The sequence below is a fragment of the Physcomitrium patens genome, chromosome 19 (assembly GCF_059467195.1).
Source record: "Physcomitrium patens ecotype Gransden chromosome 19, ASM5946719v1, whole genome shotgun sequence".
NCBI lineage: Eukaryota > Viridiplantae > Streptophyta > Bryopsida > Funariales > Funariaceae > Physcomitrium > Physcomitrium patens.
Window position 1 is genome coordinate 10,583,434 of NC_143428.1, and position 16,067 is coordinate 10,599,500.

General features: G+C 35.2%; 2 protein-coding genes and 1 long non-coding RNA gene across 4 annotated transcripts; 1 reads left to right on the forward strand and 2 right to left on the reverse strand.

Annotated features, from left to right (window-relative positions):
- Window positions 1-4,336: 4,336 nt before the first annotated feature.
- LOC112272708 (protein MET1, chloroplastic) lies at window positions 4,337-6,014 on the forward strand. Of its 2 annotated transcripts, none has more exons than XM_024500742.3 (2): window positions 4,337-4,425; window positions 4,853-6,014. In XM_024500742.3, the coding sequence occupies exon 2, from the start codon at window positions 4,876-4,878 to the stop codon at window positions 5,887-5,889; it is 1,014 nt and encodes a 337-aa protein (XP_024356510.1). In that variant the 5' UTR covers window positions 4,337-4,425; window positions 4,853-4,875; the 3' UTR covers window positions 5,890-6,014. The 2 variants fall into 2 exon arrangements, with proteins under 2 accessions (XP_024356510.1, XP_024356511.1); XM_024500743.3 differs by having other exon boundaries at window positions 4,868-6,014.
- Window positions 6,015-6,266: 252 nt separating this feature from the next.
- LOC112272709 (CASP-like protein 1U3) lies at window positions 6,267-8,145 on the reverse strand. Its single transcript, XM_024500744.3, has 3 exons — window positions 7,489-8,145; window positions 7,012-7,147; window positions 6,267-6,895 (listed from the first exon to the last, which is right to left on the reverse strand). Exons 1-3 carry the CDS (start codon window positions 7,686-7,688, stop codon window positions 6,665-6,667), a joined length of 567 nt encoding a protein of 188 aa, XP_024356512.1. The 5' UTR covers window positions 7,689-8,145; the 3' UTR covers window positions 6,267-6,664.
- Window positions 8,146-15,018: 6,873 nt separating this feature from the next.
- Window positions 15,019-15,832, reverse strand: LOC149987390 (uncharacterized). Its single transcript, XR_016498758.1, has 2 exons — window positions 15,712-15,832; window positions 15,019-15,438 (listed from the first exon to the last, which is right to left on the reverse strand). It is a non-coding gene; the product is annotated as an uncharacterized LOC149987390 (long non-coding RNA).
- Between the last annotated feature and the right edge of the window lie 235 nt (window positions 15,833-16,067).

The following is a 16,067-nucleotide window of genomic DNA, read 5'->3' on the forward strand; positions in this document are numbered from 1 at the left end:
TATCTCGATATAATAAGTCAAAATATAAACAAGTAGGTATATTAAAAGGAAACTGGAATGGCTATTGCCACAAGACAAGAAACTAAAGACTCTTGAACCTGGACTAGAAGCAAGAAAGGAGTTGACAAGAGTGAAGAAGCCTTCACTCTTGTCTCTATATATACTATCTAACTAGGGGCTACGTGGCGACGTTCTATAGGACCTCCAATATGTGTTGACTTTGTAGGACACATGCCTTGACTTACAAGGCAAGTTTTTCTACGTGTGGGCCACATAGTTAGCTTGATCTTCAAGCTAACAACATGTGTGGCACATGGCCAACTTGTTGACCACGTTTCTAATCCAAAAAGTCAATTAAAGACACCTATGAAGTCAAAGCAGCGTCTAGGAAGTTTCTAGGAAGCTTCTATATTAAATATTATACAATTAACTTACTTTTATCTACTTTTACTTACTTCTACCTATTTCTATATATAATTATTAGCTTACATGATTATGGCCGTGACAATAGGTTAGAAACTAAGCCAATAAGTTGGCCAAGTATTCTACATGTTGGTGACTTTGGTACAAGTTGATCATATGGTGCATGTGTAGAAAACTTATCTTATAAGTTAGACACATTGTGGAGGTCCTATAAAAATTTGCCACATAGTTCTTAATTAGATAGTATATATAGATGCAATAGTGAAGCTCTCTTTACTCTTATCAATACCTTTTTTATCTTTAGTCTTATTTCAAAAGTCTTTAGTTTTCTTATCTTTGGCAATAGTCATTCTAGTTATAATATTATATTACTTTTGAATGAATATCTATTCTTTTCAAGTAACATGAGAGTGTATTGAGGATTTATTATTTACAATACATATCCTTGATAGATTATCAAACATCATTGAACTAGAGAAGTTAGATAAACATTTGAAAATAAAATAAAGAATAAATACAAATCTAAAGAGATTCCATTGTTCTTCAAGGACTAGGAATTTGAAAATAGAGTGTACATTGCTTAAGTTTTAATTCAAAATTTATATAAAAATATATATATATCTATGAATAAAGATGATATAACAAAAATAATCTATACGAATTTGGAAGTATGGACCTTGCTTAGGTCACTACAACCACCTTCAAAGATTAGTACTTAGAAAATTTACTATTCTTAATATTATCTTGCTAAATCTATTATGAAATTCTTCTAAATATTTTTTGAGCCTCAATGGTTTTTTAAACAAGTGCCATTAAAAAATAAAGAACCAACTCTTGTCTCTTATTACAAAAAATGTAGTTGCAACATTTATTTTTAATCTCAAGGCTCTGTGTGCCATATGAATCCAAATATTTTGAAATCCAACATATCACTTGTGGATATGTATATGTTTTCTTATAAGATAGAGGTACCTAATTACAACAAGTTACAACAAAGGATTGCCAAGCTCCATTGGTAGAGGTAGAATACCAACCCTATCTATAAATAGAGGTTTTTAATCATTTTTATGATGAAGAGTATTCATTCTTCTGCCTAAAAGATATTATAGAATAACATGGGTTTTCACATTAGACATGCCTCCAAGTTATCTTAAACTATACTTTGTGAGCCTTAATGAGACTCAAAGCCTTGACTTCTTAAGCAATTTTTTCTTGAGACAAAATTAATTTACTTAACTTTTCTATTTTTCAATTCTAATCTTTAAAATTATATAACTTATTCATATTAACTCCAACATATATATTCTTTATATCATTAGAAAGATAAAAGAATTATTTACATGAAAGTAAAATTTTTATGTTTTTTCAAGTAAAAATCTAGTAAACAATCTATAACAAGTTTTTCGAAGGTATATTTATTTGATTGTATTTCTTTCACTTTTTTGTCTTTCTTCTTTTTTTATTTTTTGTTGATTGTACAACTTACTTTATACCATCAATTACAAAAAACTCTAAAGTGATGCCATCTTGTAATTTAGATTAAAAGATGAATTTTACTCTCACAATCACATATTATTACTTAAATAAAATGATCTTAGCAAAAAAACCAATTTTATGTGTAGATCTAATTGTTTATATTAATTGACAGCATAATTTTGTACAAAGTTATAACATGTTTTCTTTTGCAAATATATAGCATAATGCATCAAAGACAAACAAACCTTAATGTACAAAAAAAACATAGATTTAAAGGTTAATAGTTAATATTCATAATGTGTATAAAAATTAAAGATAAATCTTATATAAATTAAATACTTCAATTTTATTTAGAAGATAGAAAATATATAAATAAATTTACTTATAATAATATAAATCAAATTCCAAATTCTATCTTTTTAAAATAATAAATAATTATATAAATATAATATTTTAAATTAGATTATATGTTGCCAATTGTAATATTATATTTTCAACTTAATAAAGAGATTTAAGTTCTTCAAAATCTATTTACCATTTTTTAATATAAGTTTGAGAATTTTTATTATATATAAATGTGTATTTTTATTGTTAATAGTATAATAAAGTTTAATAATAAAGTTTTTATAATTTAAATATAAAATGCTACAAACACACATTATTCAAACATGGATCAATCTTATAATAGGAAAAAATAGATAATTAGTATGATTGGATGCCAAAGTTATTAACAATTACAAATTCTACTACCATACATTTATTGAAAAAGACTTTTAAAGAACTATATAAAAAAGGATTAAAAAATTAAATATTTATCATACTATTATAACCAATATTGGCATTACAAATGTATATTATGAATTTCCCAAAACATTTTAAAATATTCTAAAATATTTTAGAATTCTCTAAAAGCTTAGACCACTAAATTGTAAGTCTTTAGAAGCTTCTAAAACCTTCCAAAATACTCTATAAGAATCTAAAGTCTTTTATTATTGTCCACGCATTTTAAAGAACCTTCAATATTTTTTAAAAGCTTCTATAAAAAAAATCTCTAAATTTATAGTTTTGTAACCTTTTCTAAAAATATTTATGTAAGGCTTAGTTGATATAGTATAAATTAGGAGGCAAGACAAGGAGCACTTTATTCTTGCCAACATAAATTGAAACAATTCACATATTGTCTTATCCCTAAGCTTGTATCTAATTTAGTTTCTAATTTAGTATTTCATTTCTTATGTACTTCTTGTTAGCTTAGTTCCTTATATTTGTATCATTAAATATTAATACATGACAACAAACAAATTATTTCCTAACTTAATAGTCTACATTAACTCACAACACCAACAAATTATTATAAACCTAATAGTCTAAAAATTATTACTCAGATCATGTAAACCAATGTTGTGCATGTATAGGGCAACATTTTCCACAAATTGTACAACATCCATGTTAATAAATTGAGAGGAACAAACCATTCAAACTTTGATGTCCACAACAATAGAAACCTCTCCCATAGCACCCTCAAAGCAGTTATCAAATCCTGGGTTGAAAGATTGTGTGCATTCATAGTTTCCTGTGTTGTCGCTGCCACCGTGGAGAGTGAGCATGCGAAGTGGAGCGTTGCGAGAGTATTTTGAAATTCTACGGCTTGAAACCTTAAAAAAGTTGGGTTTGACATTGCTATGGAGTTAATTTATTCAAATTCCACCGAACTCAGATGTCAATTAGTTCCAACATGACGCATTCGAGAGCATTTTCGAATAATACAAAATATGGGTCTCACTTGACTGCCGATGACCAAACAGTGTATCACAAGTAAATTTTTTGAGAGAATATCGCAACACTGGCTCAGATAATTGACCCCCGAATTAAAAAATCTACCGCCATTCGTTGTGGGGTGAGGCGAGTTTGATGCTAAAAATAGTGTCGCTGAACCTTACGTGGCGAGCGATTGAACACATCGATCTCCTGAGTGCCCCACAAATCCCTTCTAACGTCAAGCTTAGCTTGGGTATAATAGTGTTTTTATTATGGCAAGCTAATTGCTGCCATTAGCAGGAAGCTAAAACCTAAAACAGACTGTTTTCTCTTACAGTGCTCTCCACATCCGCATGTCGCCCTTCTACAGCCTGTGAAAAGCAGGCTCGAGATGACTTTTCCAAAGGACTGTGACCACGAAATCAAGTGACGCAGAATTTGGTGGTGCGCATGAGTTTCGTATTTCGGCCATGAATTAAAGCCCCGGTATACACGCCGATGATTAGTTGTGAGTATCACACTAGCTTTGGACCTTATCCACCAGTTCGTCTCGTGCTTCGTAGCAGAGGAGAACAAAGAATGTTCTCGAGATCCAACTCAACTGGAGTGTGAGGCTGACGAGCAAAGGAGTTCCAGGCATTACTCTAGCACTTGCAGTCCGTAACCTATTACGCTGATAGTATCTTATGGACACTGTATCGGCTCAAGGTCTTTGAGCTTGAGAAGTTTTTGCAGGTCGAAGCCGCAACCGTCACCGAACTCTTTCTGGTATGTGCACATTTGTTAAACTTCATTTGTTGCAAGTTTGAGGGTTAGTTTGTTTAGAATTGGAAGGAAGTGTTCTAGATTGTCGTTAGGGGGAGATTATGCATGGACCACACCTCGTGAGGTGTGATTCATACAAGTTTATCTGATAGAGAGTGGTTGCCATAGAAGAATTTAAGCCATAATTGCTTAAGCTTTGTCCTTGAATGGTACGCTCGAGAAACGCGTCGCAGAAGATCATCCTTCATCTCTATTCAATTGTGTGGTGCACAATTGGCTTGGGGTTTTGTTAAGGTTAACCTTGAGCGTAATTAAGGAAAGGATTCTTGGTGGATTGATTGTTTTCGGTTTCTCTAGCGGTACCTTGCATCTATGGCTTAACGTCGAAATTTCTAGTTGCAGAGACTGAGCTGTGACAAAATGTTACAAGTTTGTGTGCAAGCAGGATTAGATATGGCGTCTGCGATGGTGACAGGGTCTTGCACTGCTGCGCAAGTTAATGTGGTTGCGAGGGTCGTTGATTCTCCAGTGTCGTCTCCAACGGTGGCAGCTGTTGGCGTTCAGTTGAGGCATTCGTCTTATGCAGGAGCTGGTATGCAGTCTCTAAAAGGGGGTAGCACAGCATGCGAAACCCATCAACGAGGTGGTCGTAATGTGGCCATGGTAGTGCGCGCCATGGCGGAGACCTCTCCTCCTTCCGGGCAACCTGCTGTGAAGGAAACGTACGAGGTAGAGCTGGAGAAGCCCTGGGGATTGCGATTCTACAAAGGTGCTGATGGTGGTACTTACATTGACGCTGTGGCCCCTGGTGGAAGTGCTGATAAGTCGGGAATGTTCACCCCAGGTGACAAAGTGATTGAAACTAGTGCCATGTTCGGAAATGAAATGTGGCCCGCTGCCGAGTATGGCCGCACAATGTACACCATCCGGCAACGAGTTGGGACTCTTCTCATGCGGATGGAGAAGCGTTACGGGGTTCGGGAAGATAGGGGTGCGACTGCAGAGCAGCTTTCAGCAGAACGGAACGCCGGCTCAATTGGTGATGGCATCCGAGAGATTCAAGTTCAGAACTATCTTCGCAAGCAGGAGCAGAAGAAGCAACGTGAACAGGAGCTCGACGCCGGACTGAAACTCTACAAGCAAGGGAAGTACGAAGAGGCTTTGGGACACTTCGAGTCTGTTCTAGGTTTGAAGCCCGAGGCCAGAGAAGAAGCTGTAGCAAGCTATAACGTTGCGTGCTGTTACTCCAAATTGAACCAGATTGAGTCCGGTCTTCAAGCTCTCGAGGAGGCCATGGAAGCCGGGTTTGACGACTACAAGACAGTGCGAGAGGATCCCGACTTGGCTTTGCTGCGACAATCACCAGGTTTTACGCCACTCATCAACAAATACGATGAACCCTTCATCAATGAGAACGCAATGAACGCAATTAAAAATGTCTTCGGTCTTTTTGGGGGAAAGAAGTAGGTTCTTAGTTCGGATCTATTGAAGCTTTCTGGGACTGAAGCGTAATGTTCAGACCTACTCCCTTTTGTTAGCATATGTACCGATTAATTCTTTGTAACATTAACAAGTTTATTCTGTTTAGCTGACGTGCTATGTTCAGACGACTTTCAAAAAACACAAGGTATTGCCCAATTGCCTTGGTCACTAAATTACAAAAATCTATATCCAAGAGTAGCAGAATTCTTGCAACAATGTTTACCCGCGCACAAGTTTGAAAGAAATGACTGCTTCACACATACTTCGACTCAAATCAGTTTGTCCAGAGGTGACGCATTTGCGATATCTTCTCATTGAGCTAACATTCGAACCAGGAAGACAGTGTGAGCCCACACAGACAGTTACAATTTCGAGATTTTTTAGTCCCTTCTTCGATACCGATAGAGGAAATCCAAATACACTTGCAAATTCGGTGGCTAACCGAGCCCCCGAGCCCGATTCTTTCACCGTTCGAGTTGTAGGACCCACAGACATCCGCAACACGGTTATACATAGCGAATACAGCCCTAGCTATTGAGAAAGATACATCTGGGCATCACGACAAGACCAACCACCTCCAGTCTTACAACAAGATCGAACAATTCTGGCCTCACGATGACACCAATCACCTTCGGCCCCACATGCAACTTCGATGACTTCAAAGCACAGGAAGACGATTCCATTCACGATCTTTCTGCAATTTGGAATCATTCCCCTCGGGTAGAGATCATGGGAACGGGCTTCATTCAAGACTTTATCATCAAGGCTTGTGAGGTGCGAGTTGGTGAAGTGCCGACGCAGACATGACAGTGCACAGAGACAGGCACACGAATGCGCATACGCAGGCAATGAGAGCACCCTGTACTTGGTCACAGAAGCGGCCTACCATTGGGCACACCGCGTTCCAGTAGGCAGTTTCTTGGCCATGCTTTCCAATCCACGCCACTCCCAGTGCCGTCGAACATGCCGACATCAGGGCACATGACAAAAGCTGCAAGGATAACCATGCATTACTCTCAGTAAGGTTAAATATAGCGAAATCATCTTGCATTAGGAACAACAGTCCTACAACTTGCCGAAAAGAGTGAGCTCGTGATGAAGGCTTACAAAGTCGGAGAAGAAAGTGAGCCATGCAGATTTAGTGTAGCTGAGAGGACCTCGACGAGTCCACTGAGTTACGCATGCCACAATTGTTCCAAGGACCGCATAAATGAAGACGATGGCGTTGGCGAATACAAACCACCTGTGTACCAGGTCTGACTGTTAGCTCAAAGCATCAAGCAGAATTATCTTCCAACAACGCGCTGCCTGAGGGCTTGTTGCGCGCTTAACGCAGTGAGTCACCGAGAGGACCTCACGGCAGCAAAGAAATCTACAACTTGTAGAATTTGTTGCAAGCCAGGTTGCACTCTTCCTAGCAAATGCCCGTGGAGGACACCAGCCCGACTGTGGGCATGAAAATTTGTGACATTTTGCCAAACCAGCTCACGAGATGTAACATACTCGTTAAAAGAATGCTAAGCTAGAGAATGGATGTCGTCGTAAAATGACGAGGTGAAAATGCAGTGAAAGTGGCATACATACTGAAATGCGGGAAAGTCTCTCCATCGGGCTGTGTGGGGGCCCAATGGAGTTGGGACTGTTTGTGTAGACCGCAGAATTACAGCAACAGCAGCTGCAGTGGCACCCGCCGTGAAAACGCGGAGGATGAGGTGGAGGCAGTTGCGCATGGGATGATGCCTCACTGAACCTGGCTCCTTGTAACTCTGCGGTGTCGATTCCATGTTCGTAGCGAATATGCCCTATTTCTCCAACAACGATACCCCTGCCTCTCCCACCAAATTCAGACTCCTTTCCCCCTCCACATAGAATAATTTTGCTCAGTTTTGTTGAACCTACCCCGGCAACGCAATTAATCCTCTTGAGAGAAACAATGTGCACCCTGCATCATCTCAAACGCACCGTCGTGCTCGTTCTTACTTGTCCGCTCAACTAGTATGGAATCTCCTGTTTCTCCAACACAACTCCACAATTACGTCACCTCATGTAGCCACCTCAACTTAGTGTCTCGATAGTGCAAAACCTTCAACTACACGATCTTGAAGTGTTGAACACTATTTCAAACGTCACTCTAGCAGCCAGTATTTGGTTTGCATGACACTTTCACCACTGTCCACGTTTTCGGGCGAAGTGTCTAGCACCCAAATCTACTCGTATGCAACATTCACACTCTCATGCTCCCCTCACATGTAACGCACTACAGTAATGCCGCTCCCGTAGGTTAAAGTAGACTAGCACCATGATATTTTAAAATGAAATCCAGATGACGCAGAACAGATTGTTTCATCATGTCACGAGGAGCTCCTGGAAACATTAGATGCATGGATGAGCCGTCTCGAGAGTCGTTCTGAACCAATGGGTCAATCCTGCAGGTCGAAGATTTTCTAGGTGCCAAGGCTCAGCAGACTTCGGAGACTCCAGATGCAAGAGTTGAAATGGAAGCCACTACACTTTCTGTCCCTCTCTCTCTCCAGCTTTCTAGGGCAGAGAGATGTCTCTTAAGTCCTTGTCTATCGTGGTCTCTACTCAAAGCTGTCATGATTATCTCATGTCAGGGGATCGAAACCACCTGTATGATAAATAACTTGTTCATTAGGAGGTGACGAACATGGTCCAGGGGACAATTGTGTATGATCTGCGTAAGCAGGCGTTCATATGCTGCTCATTCCATGTACTCGTAAGAATGCGAATTGGACTTCATGATCTACAGTAGGTATCAAGGGCATTTGTACTGTATGTACAGAACCGAGTTGCGAGGAATGAGGGCATGCTTGGAGGAAAATGATGTCATCGTTTCAGTAGGAAGTGGCACCAGGGTTGCAGGATTGCTGACCTACCACTGTAACGGGCTAGTAAACTTTATTGAAGAGTCATAAAGGGCAGGTTTCACTTCCACTCTTCTGGACGTACCACGTACACATGAGCGCATCTAACTGCATTTGCAATGGCACGATATCCACCTGGTTGTTGCATATGAGTCCACGACCATTCCAAACTGGCGACAGGATACTCCATTATTGGTTTCAAAATACTCATGGACTTCAATGCCGCAGATGGAGAACAAAGCACATATACATACTTCATGATAGATTAGGTCCAAACACTGACATGATACCAGTAGTCAATAGACAATTGATGTTGCGGAAATCTATTCTCGAAATAGGAACAGCGCAAGGTTGGGTAAGTAGTAAACTATGGCAGATGAAGTCTCACGTGAGGCCTGAGTAAAGGAACAAAAAAGAAAGAGCAACGATTGTTCCCACAATCTGCGATGATTGAATGCAAGAACCAAAAGCAGAAGAAAGACCATGCTTCGTTAAGTTTGAAAAAAGACCCAGTTGTGCAATCGCACGTTTCGGAGTGCTTGTTCATAAGTGCATGAATTCTATTCGCGCAAGAAGGAAAGATCATGGCATACGGGAATCATTGAAATGACCTAATCCAAATAACCCTTCAAAACATATCACCTAAAAAGTGCGCAGCGACAGTAGGCTGTTAACAGCGCGACATCACACGACAATGCTAAGCTACCAAAGGCTCCATGACCGCTCAACGCAGTGCTTCAGAGACTTGAAATCTCTCGATCATTCCCATTCCTTCAAAAAAAACTACTAAAAATAATAATTGTGATGAGAGTTTCCCTGTGACCTTGAACGCACACCTTGATTGCAGTTTTTGGACAACAAACCAAGGCATTCGTATCATGGAGCAACTTTGGGAACCGCAGGCATGTGATTAGCAGGCTCAAGCCGGTGCCACACTGTCACATGGTGCTGATACTTGCGAAGCTGCTCCTCATTACACGCGTAGGCATCACCACATGCTTACCTTGCACATGCTCATCATTTGATCTGCAATGTTGCAAGCTTTACTGCTTCTAATGCTTTTTATTCTTCATCATGGTCTCTTTCAATTTTCTTTCAAATTTCCTCCTTTCTATTGAAAAAAGAAAACAAAACACTCTCTCCGTCAAGGACTGCACAATTACACACCACCACCAAACTACGAGTGATGTACCCCAAAGTAAAACAACGCTGGTTAGGACTTAACCATGTCAATGGGACAGAGCTGGGGTGATTGTGACAATGGGAGCTGCTGTGCATGGTAGTGGATGAGTAGAGTCAACTTGGCCTGATCACAAGCAAGGAACCCTCATCGCCAACTCCTTGACGTTCCTGTTATTGTGTAATTAGTGACTTAGAGATGCACTTAGTAAACCCTATTTTACTGTCACATCCTTGCATTATTTAAGTAGGTTTGGTCATAGGTTGGTTTTTAGGAAGAGATTGTAGAGATTTTTTTTCAAATTTATTTTAATTATTTTTTTATTTTAATTAAAGATATAAAGAATAAAAATTCTATTTATTTATTCATTTAGATGGTCGAATTTTTTTTTCTTTAATTTAAAATTAATTTTTCATATTAGATAAAAGAAATTTTTTCCAAGACAACAACAAATTTGAAACTATTCACAATTAGGAGAATATTTTTTTTCTAAAATAGAACAAAAATTGTAGCTATAGTACCTTTCTATTCTCCGCTAATTTTTTTCTCTACCACTCTTCTTTTTTGTTCTTTCCATCACTCTTTCCATCGCTTTCCACCAATCTTGCTCATTACACTCTTTTCCATTGTTCTCCAAAGATTTTGCTCTCTACTAGTCTTACTTATTGTTGGTCTTAGTTTCTAATGATTTCTAACCTCTATCACATCTACTCTCCAACCTCCACCACATATGCTCTCTAGTTTTAAATAGTCCCACTCTCCAACCACTGTCATGTTACCTCTCTACCTCCCAACATTTCCACTTTTCAATTTCTTTCACATTCACTTTCAGGTCTCCAACAAGTGATAAAATAATATTATTGTCACTTATTCATCTATGCAAGACAATGGCTTTGGATGCAACTTCCACATTTTCATGAATCAATGCAAAGATGGCTTATTCTATGTAATCACATTTACTTGGTACAATGAAAATTACTCTACATTTCTACAACCATTCTGCCTCCAATATAATGTTCTTGTAGAGTTTGTTATACCTATGATGCATGATGTCCAAGTTTTGTGACCACATGACATTTCTAACCATATAAAGATGCAAGTGAAAGCAAAAAAAACGTATGTAGGAATTTGGAGAAGCCAAGAAATCCACCAAAAATGCTTTGTTATTGGCTACAAGCTTGGATTTTAGAAAATAGCCGAGCTACTTGTTCAACCACAAGTTACCAATTCTAAGAACTCTACAACAATTGACATGAACAACCATGAGTGTTTTTTTCAAGCACTTTTGTACCTTGCTACATAAAAGATTATTTTTATACATTGTTGTTTGATGATTACAATTGATGTGGCTCATTCAAAAGCTACTTACAAAGGTGTTACTTAGGTCTTAGTAGCATCAATGGAAAAAGCTAGCTTGTTTTTATTGCTTTTGATATTATATTAGTCAAAAATACCAAAAACTAGATCTAATTTTGTAAACAAGTTCCACATGCAATATTATTTTTGAATTTGCAAACAAAGACAGCAATCAAAAATTACAAAAAGATAAGTTTTCAATTGAAATGTAATAATGATAGAACATCTGAACATCAAAAAAATGAAAGAGTAGACTAACATATTATTTCTTAATATTCTTAGAAGATAGAGCATAAAATAGTCTCAAAGCTCTCAAATATAGTACATGTATCTTACATCTAGTACAAAAAGAAGAACGTAAATATGAAGTTTAAGACAAAATTCAATGACAAGATTTAAGTGGCTACAAAAGCATTGATAGTAGATGCACACAAGGCTACCATGGCAAAAATCAATAAAATACACCTTAAAGCGCATACATATCTAAGAAGAATTATGTCTAATATTTGAATTTTCAAACACATAAAAATCTCATATTTTAAAATATTTATATTAAATTAATAAATAAATAAATAAAATATCTGTTTTTTTTATGTATGCTACAAAGAGTGGTTTGATGCACTCATCCAACTTCTTTGTAAGACTAGTGCTTTTTTCTTTAAATAGCACAATGAATACATCTAAGTAACATGTGATCCACCACACTCTATAACTAATGAGCTATACAAGAGGACTATAGAAGATCAAATATGCTAGGTGATCTAAATGAAAACATACATCTTTGAAATCCAAAGCTTCACCATTCAAACCTTATGTATTGTTGACCATATGGAGTAAACTTGTTTTTATAGATACTTTCAACAATACCAATTCTTGTACATCTATGCATGTACACAAGCAATAGATTTGCACAAAAGTATCAATTTTTTTCTTCATTCTTTGTATTTAAGAAGCTCACTTTGTTAGGTCTATACTAATGTTATAGTGTATGTAGACATAAATACAATTAATGTGGATGGTACCATTGTCCTACTCCACAAAATCAAACAAGCAGATTATTTGAGCGAGATCCATATTTGTAGTCAAAAGGAGGTTGATTTTGAATACTAAATTACTTGCAAAAAGTTTTACAAGAAGGATCACAACTATTGTACTTATAATTGTTCTCACTATTGATGATAAAGGTTGTTCTTATTATGGCAAAGTTATTACCATTACAAAAAACTTTTTTCTTCATAGTAATTCATTTGCAAAAAATAAAATCGGAGATTATTTTTGAAAGGTTTTATACAATAGTAACTATTTCAAGTTTGAAGTTGGTAACTCTTTAAAAAAAAATTCTTTGCAAATGTGATATTTGAAGCAATTAACTATTAAAGTCAAAAAAGTGATGTGTTGCATTATTCACTAACAAATCTTTTTGTTAGGCTATTTTACATATTTTCAACATATAAAGTAAGCAAAAATAATCGTTCTCCTATTTGTTTTTCTATTTTTTAAATACCTTCAAGTTTATTTTTCTATTCATAATTTTTTTTAAATTTAAGCTTTATTTTTAAATATTCTATGTCTAAATATTATTTTATAATAATGATATTATATCAAGTGTTCTTTTGGAAAAAAATTATCACAACAAATGACATTAGCATCAAATCTCAATATAATAATATTTTTGTGGTTTTTCTTTCAAATATTTAGAATGTATTTATTATCACCAAAAATAGCCTTTTAATTCTTATTCTTATATAAATTTTTTTGCTAACTTATAATGACTTGCCATTGATAGTTTAAAATATAACCACAAATACACATTGTATTTTGTATATATAAAAGAAATTTAATTAGAAAATTCTCAATTCTTTGTATGAAAATATGTCCATCTCTATTATCTTCTATATTACATTTTTAAATAAAAAATAGCACCATTTTTTAATAATATATTTTTAATACATAATATTGTTATATTGAATATAATTATAAGTCTCTTAATTATTATAAATATTTTACTAATTTTTAATTCTTACAATTTTTACTATTAGCAATACTTAATTTTTTTGTCTAAATTCTTATTTGAATTTAGATGTAAGATAATATATATTTCTTCTATATAATTTTTATGATTTTTGATTATTTAAACATCTTTAAAATATAATTTTAAGTAAAAATAATACTTAAAAAGTATTAAAATATTAAAAGAATTTTTTACAAATTTTATTTGATAAAATCATATTAAAAATATTTTTTATCTTTAATTTTTTTTAAACTTGTTATATGTTGTTTAATTTTTTATTAATATTTTAAGATTTTGGTACTAAATTATGATAAAGTTTATAAATATATTTTAAGAACTTAATATTTTTATTTTTAAAATTATATATATATATATATATATATATATATATATATAGTATCTACTCAATCCAACATAATTTCTACATATCATTTCTTTCTAAAATAATTATACTATTTCTATTATCCACAATATTATTTATATTATATCTATATTTATCTACTTTTTATCTTAATATCTCTTGTTTAGGCCAATTATTATTATTTGGAGACTTATTGTTATTATGTTTACTTTTAATTTTAAAAATATCTAAAATTAATTTTATTTCACTCCTTCATCTATAATTTTATTTTAAACTTTTTAACTTTTTTATCCAAATACTTCTCTATCTTCTCTCACTTCTATTTTATGTTCATGATTTGGCCTCATGTACATACAATTCTATATGGTTTTTGCTAGGCACTTGGCAATCCACTAAATTTTACAAAAGTCTATATTTATTACTACCTACATAGTATATATTAATGAATGTCTTACCATCTACAAAAAACTTATTAGTCCAAATTTATTATTGGCACAATAATATAAATAATACTTAAATTTAATTTAAAATCATTTATTCAATCTATTTCTATTTTTCCATTTTAAGCATTAATGTTTTTATGATTATAATTTTAATATTATTCTTAGTTGTTGTAAGTCTATTTTGTAACTTGTTGATTTTTCTTAATAAATTTTCTTGATTTTATTAAAATTCTCTAACTTCTTATTAAAATAATTAGATTGTCTCTTCTTTTCTTTTCTTTATATACTTGTCAATTCACCTATGTAAAATACATGATGCAAATATATAAATGCATAAAAATAATTCCACCCATAAACAATTCTATTTGGTAAAAACCTCACTTCTTTTGCGATTTTAAGTATGACCTTAAGCTGTCGACTAGTCTATTTGTAATATATCCTCCAACTTAATTTCTTGCATTATGTGAAGATGCAAAAAATAAATAAATAAAACAACTTAACCCACAAGTACATGGATTTAGCCTTCCTTACATTCCGACTCTGGCAACCCAGTTTGCTTGTTGGTCGTTCAAGACTTTTCTAATGAATTCCTTCAACCGAAAACAATGGTTCCTTTTGATTTTTTATTTAAGAAAAGGTCACGGATACATTGTGGGGTGTGGCTCAATGCACCAGCCGTGGAGATATTTTGCATTGGAGTGTAATCGTCGGTGAACTTGACCAACAAAAATAATTCGTGACCATTTTTGCTACTGTTACTACATGTGTTCGATGTTAAGAAACCCGATGAGAGACCCCGAACACGGAAGATAAAAAGAAGCAGCAGTTGGTCTTGTGAAGTATTTCAAAACTTCCCTCAACACTCAAAACGCACTCCATGAACCGTATCATTTCTTCGTTCTCTGATGTAAACAAGCACACACTCTGTTGTTCTTCGTGTTCTGATACAAACTTGCACACACTCTGCACAAGGCCATTTTCGCAAACCTCCTCTGGAACCAACAGCTTCAGAAGGTACGCACCAGTGCACCTCCACGACTTGTGTGGTGAGCAAATCCCCACAACCCCACATTGAGGAAGAAATTATTGAGACCTTTTTTATAATCTACATAGCCAATTACCCTGGCTAGTCGACAGCTGACTAAACTAATTCTTACAAATCTCTTTTTACAGCGAAATTATGTAAGGTATGCTCGAACCATCTAGCTATTGTGACAGTAAATCTTCCCTCGTGCACCGATCAATCGGCAAATTGACACAAAATTATTGATAGAGGTCCGCACGACCACGGTAAACAGCTGCATAAAACCATATATCAAGATGTTACTTTGGCTAACACTGCAGGTGTGTAACTGTTAGCGTCGTTTATTTGTTACGCCCAATTCAGGTCTCAGTTCACTGATCTCATTCATGTGATGTATTTTCCAGGGTTGAAAGATATGAATTGCGACAGATGGGAAGCATCGGCGAATGTACCTTTACAAGTAGGAATGCTATGAACCTCGTGAAGAAATCAAACAAACCGATAGAGATGAAACTTCTACTGTGGATAAAGAGGTGAGATAACTCACGGAGTCTGTACATGACGTTATTACCATTTCAAGCTGAGGCTGGCCCATTGTATGAGGATCCTTTTGGTTTTTTTCAAGGGAAATAAAAAGAAAGTATTAATATTTTATATATTGGATTTATTGCATGCTAATATAAACTATTAAGAAAACTTACAACAATGATTAGTCGCATTGGTATGAAGTAACATCAAAGAAGCACTGTAGGTGCTTATCAACAAACAGAAAATACGAGGAAGAGTAGGGTAGACCATCCACCAGGTCGTGAAAAACCAGTCACATACTAATTTATTGAATCAACCGAGTTCCGAAGAAAAAGGTGGAGTAAATACCCACTACTCAAGCAAAGATCAAGCTCT

Bases quoted from the DNA above. Each gene is read 5' to 3' on its own strand.
- LOC112272708 (XM_024500742.3), top strand. From the start codon at position 4,876: ATGGCGTCTGCGATGGTGACAGGGTCTTGCACTGCTGCGCAAGTTAAT.
- LOC112272709 (XM_024500744.3), bottom strand. From the start codon at position 7,688: ATGGAATCGACACCGCAGAGTTACAAGGAGCCAGGTTCAGTGAGGCAT. The intron at 7,148-7,488 runs GTATGTATGCCA...CCTGGTACACAG, and splicing joins AGAGACTTTCCCGCATTTCA to GTGGTTTGTATTCGCCAACG. The intron at 6,896-7,011 runs GTAAGCCTTCAT...TTATCCTTGCAG, and splicing joins TCACTTTCTTCTCCGACTTT to CTTTTGTCATGTGCCCTGAT.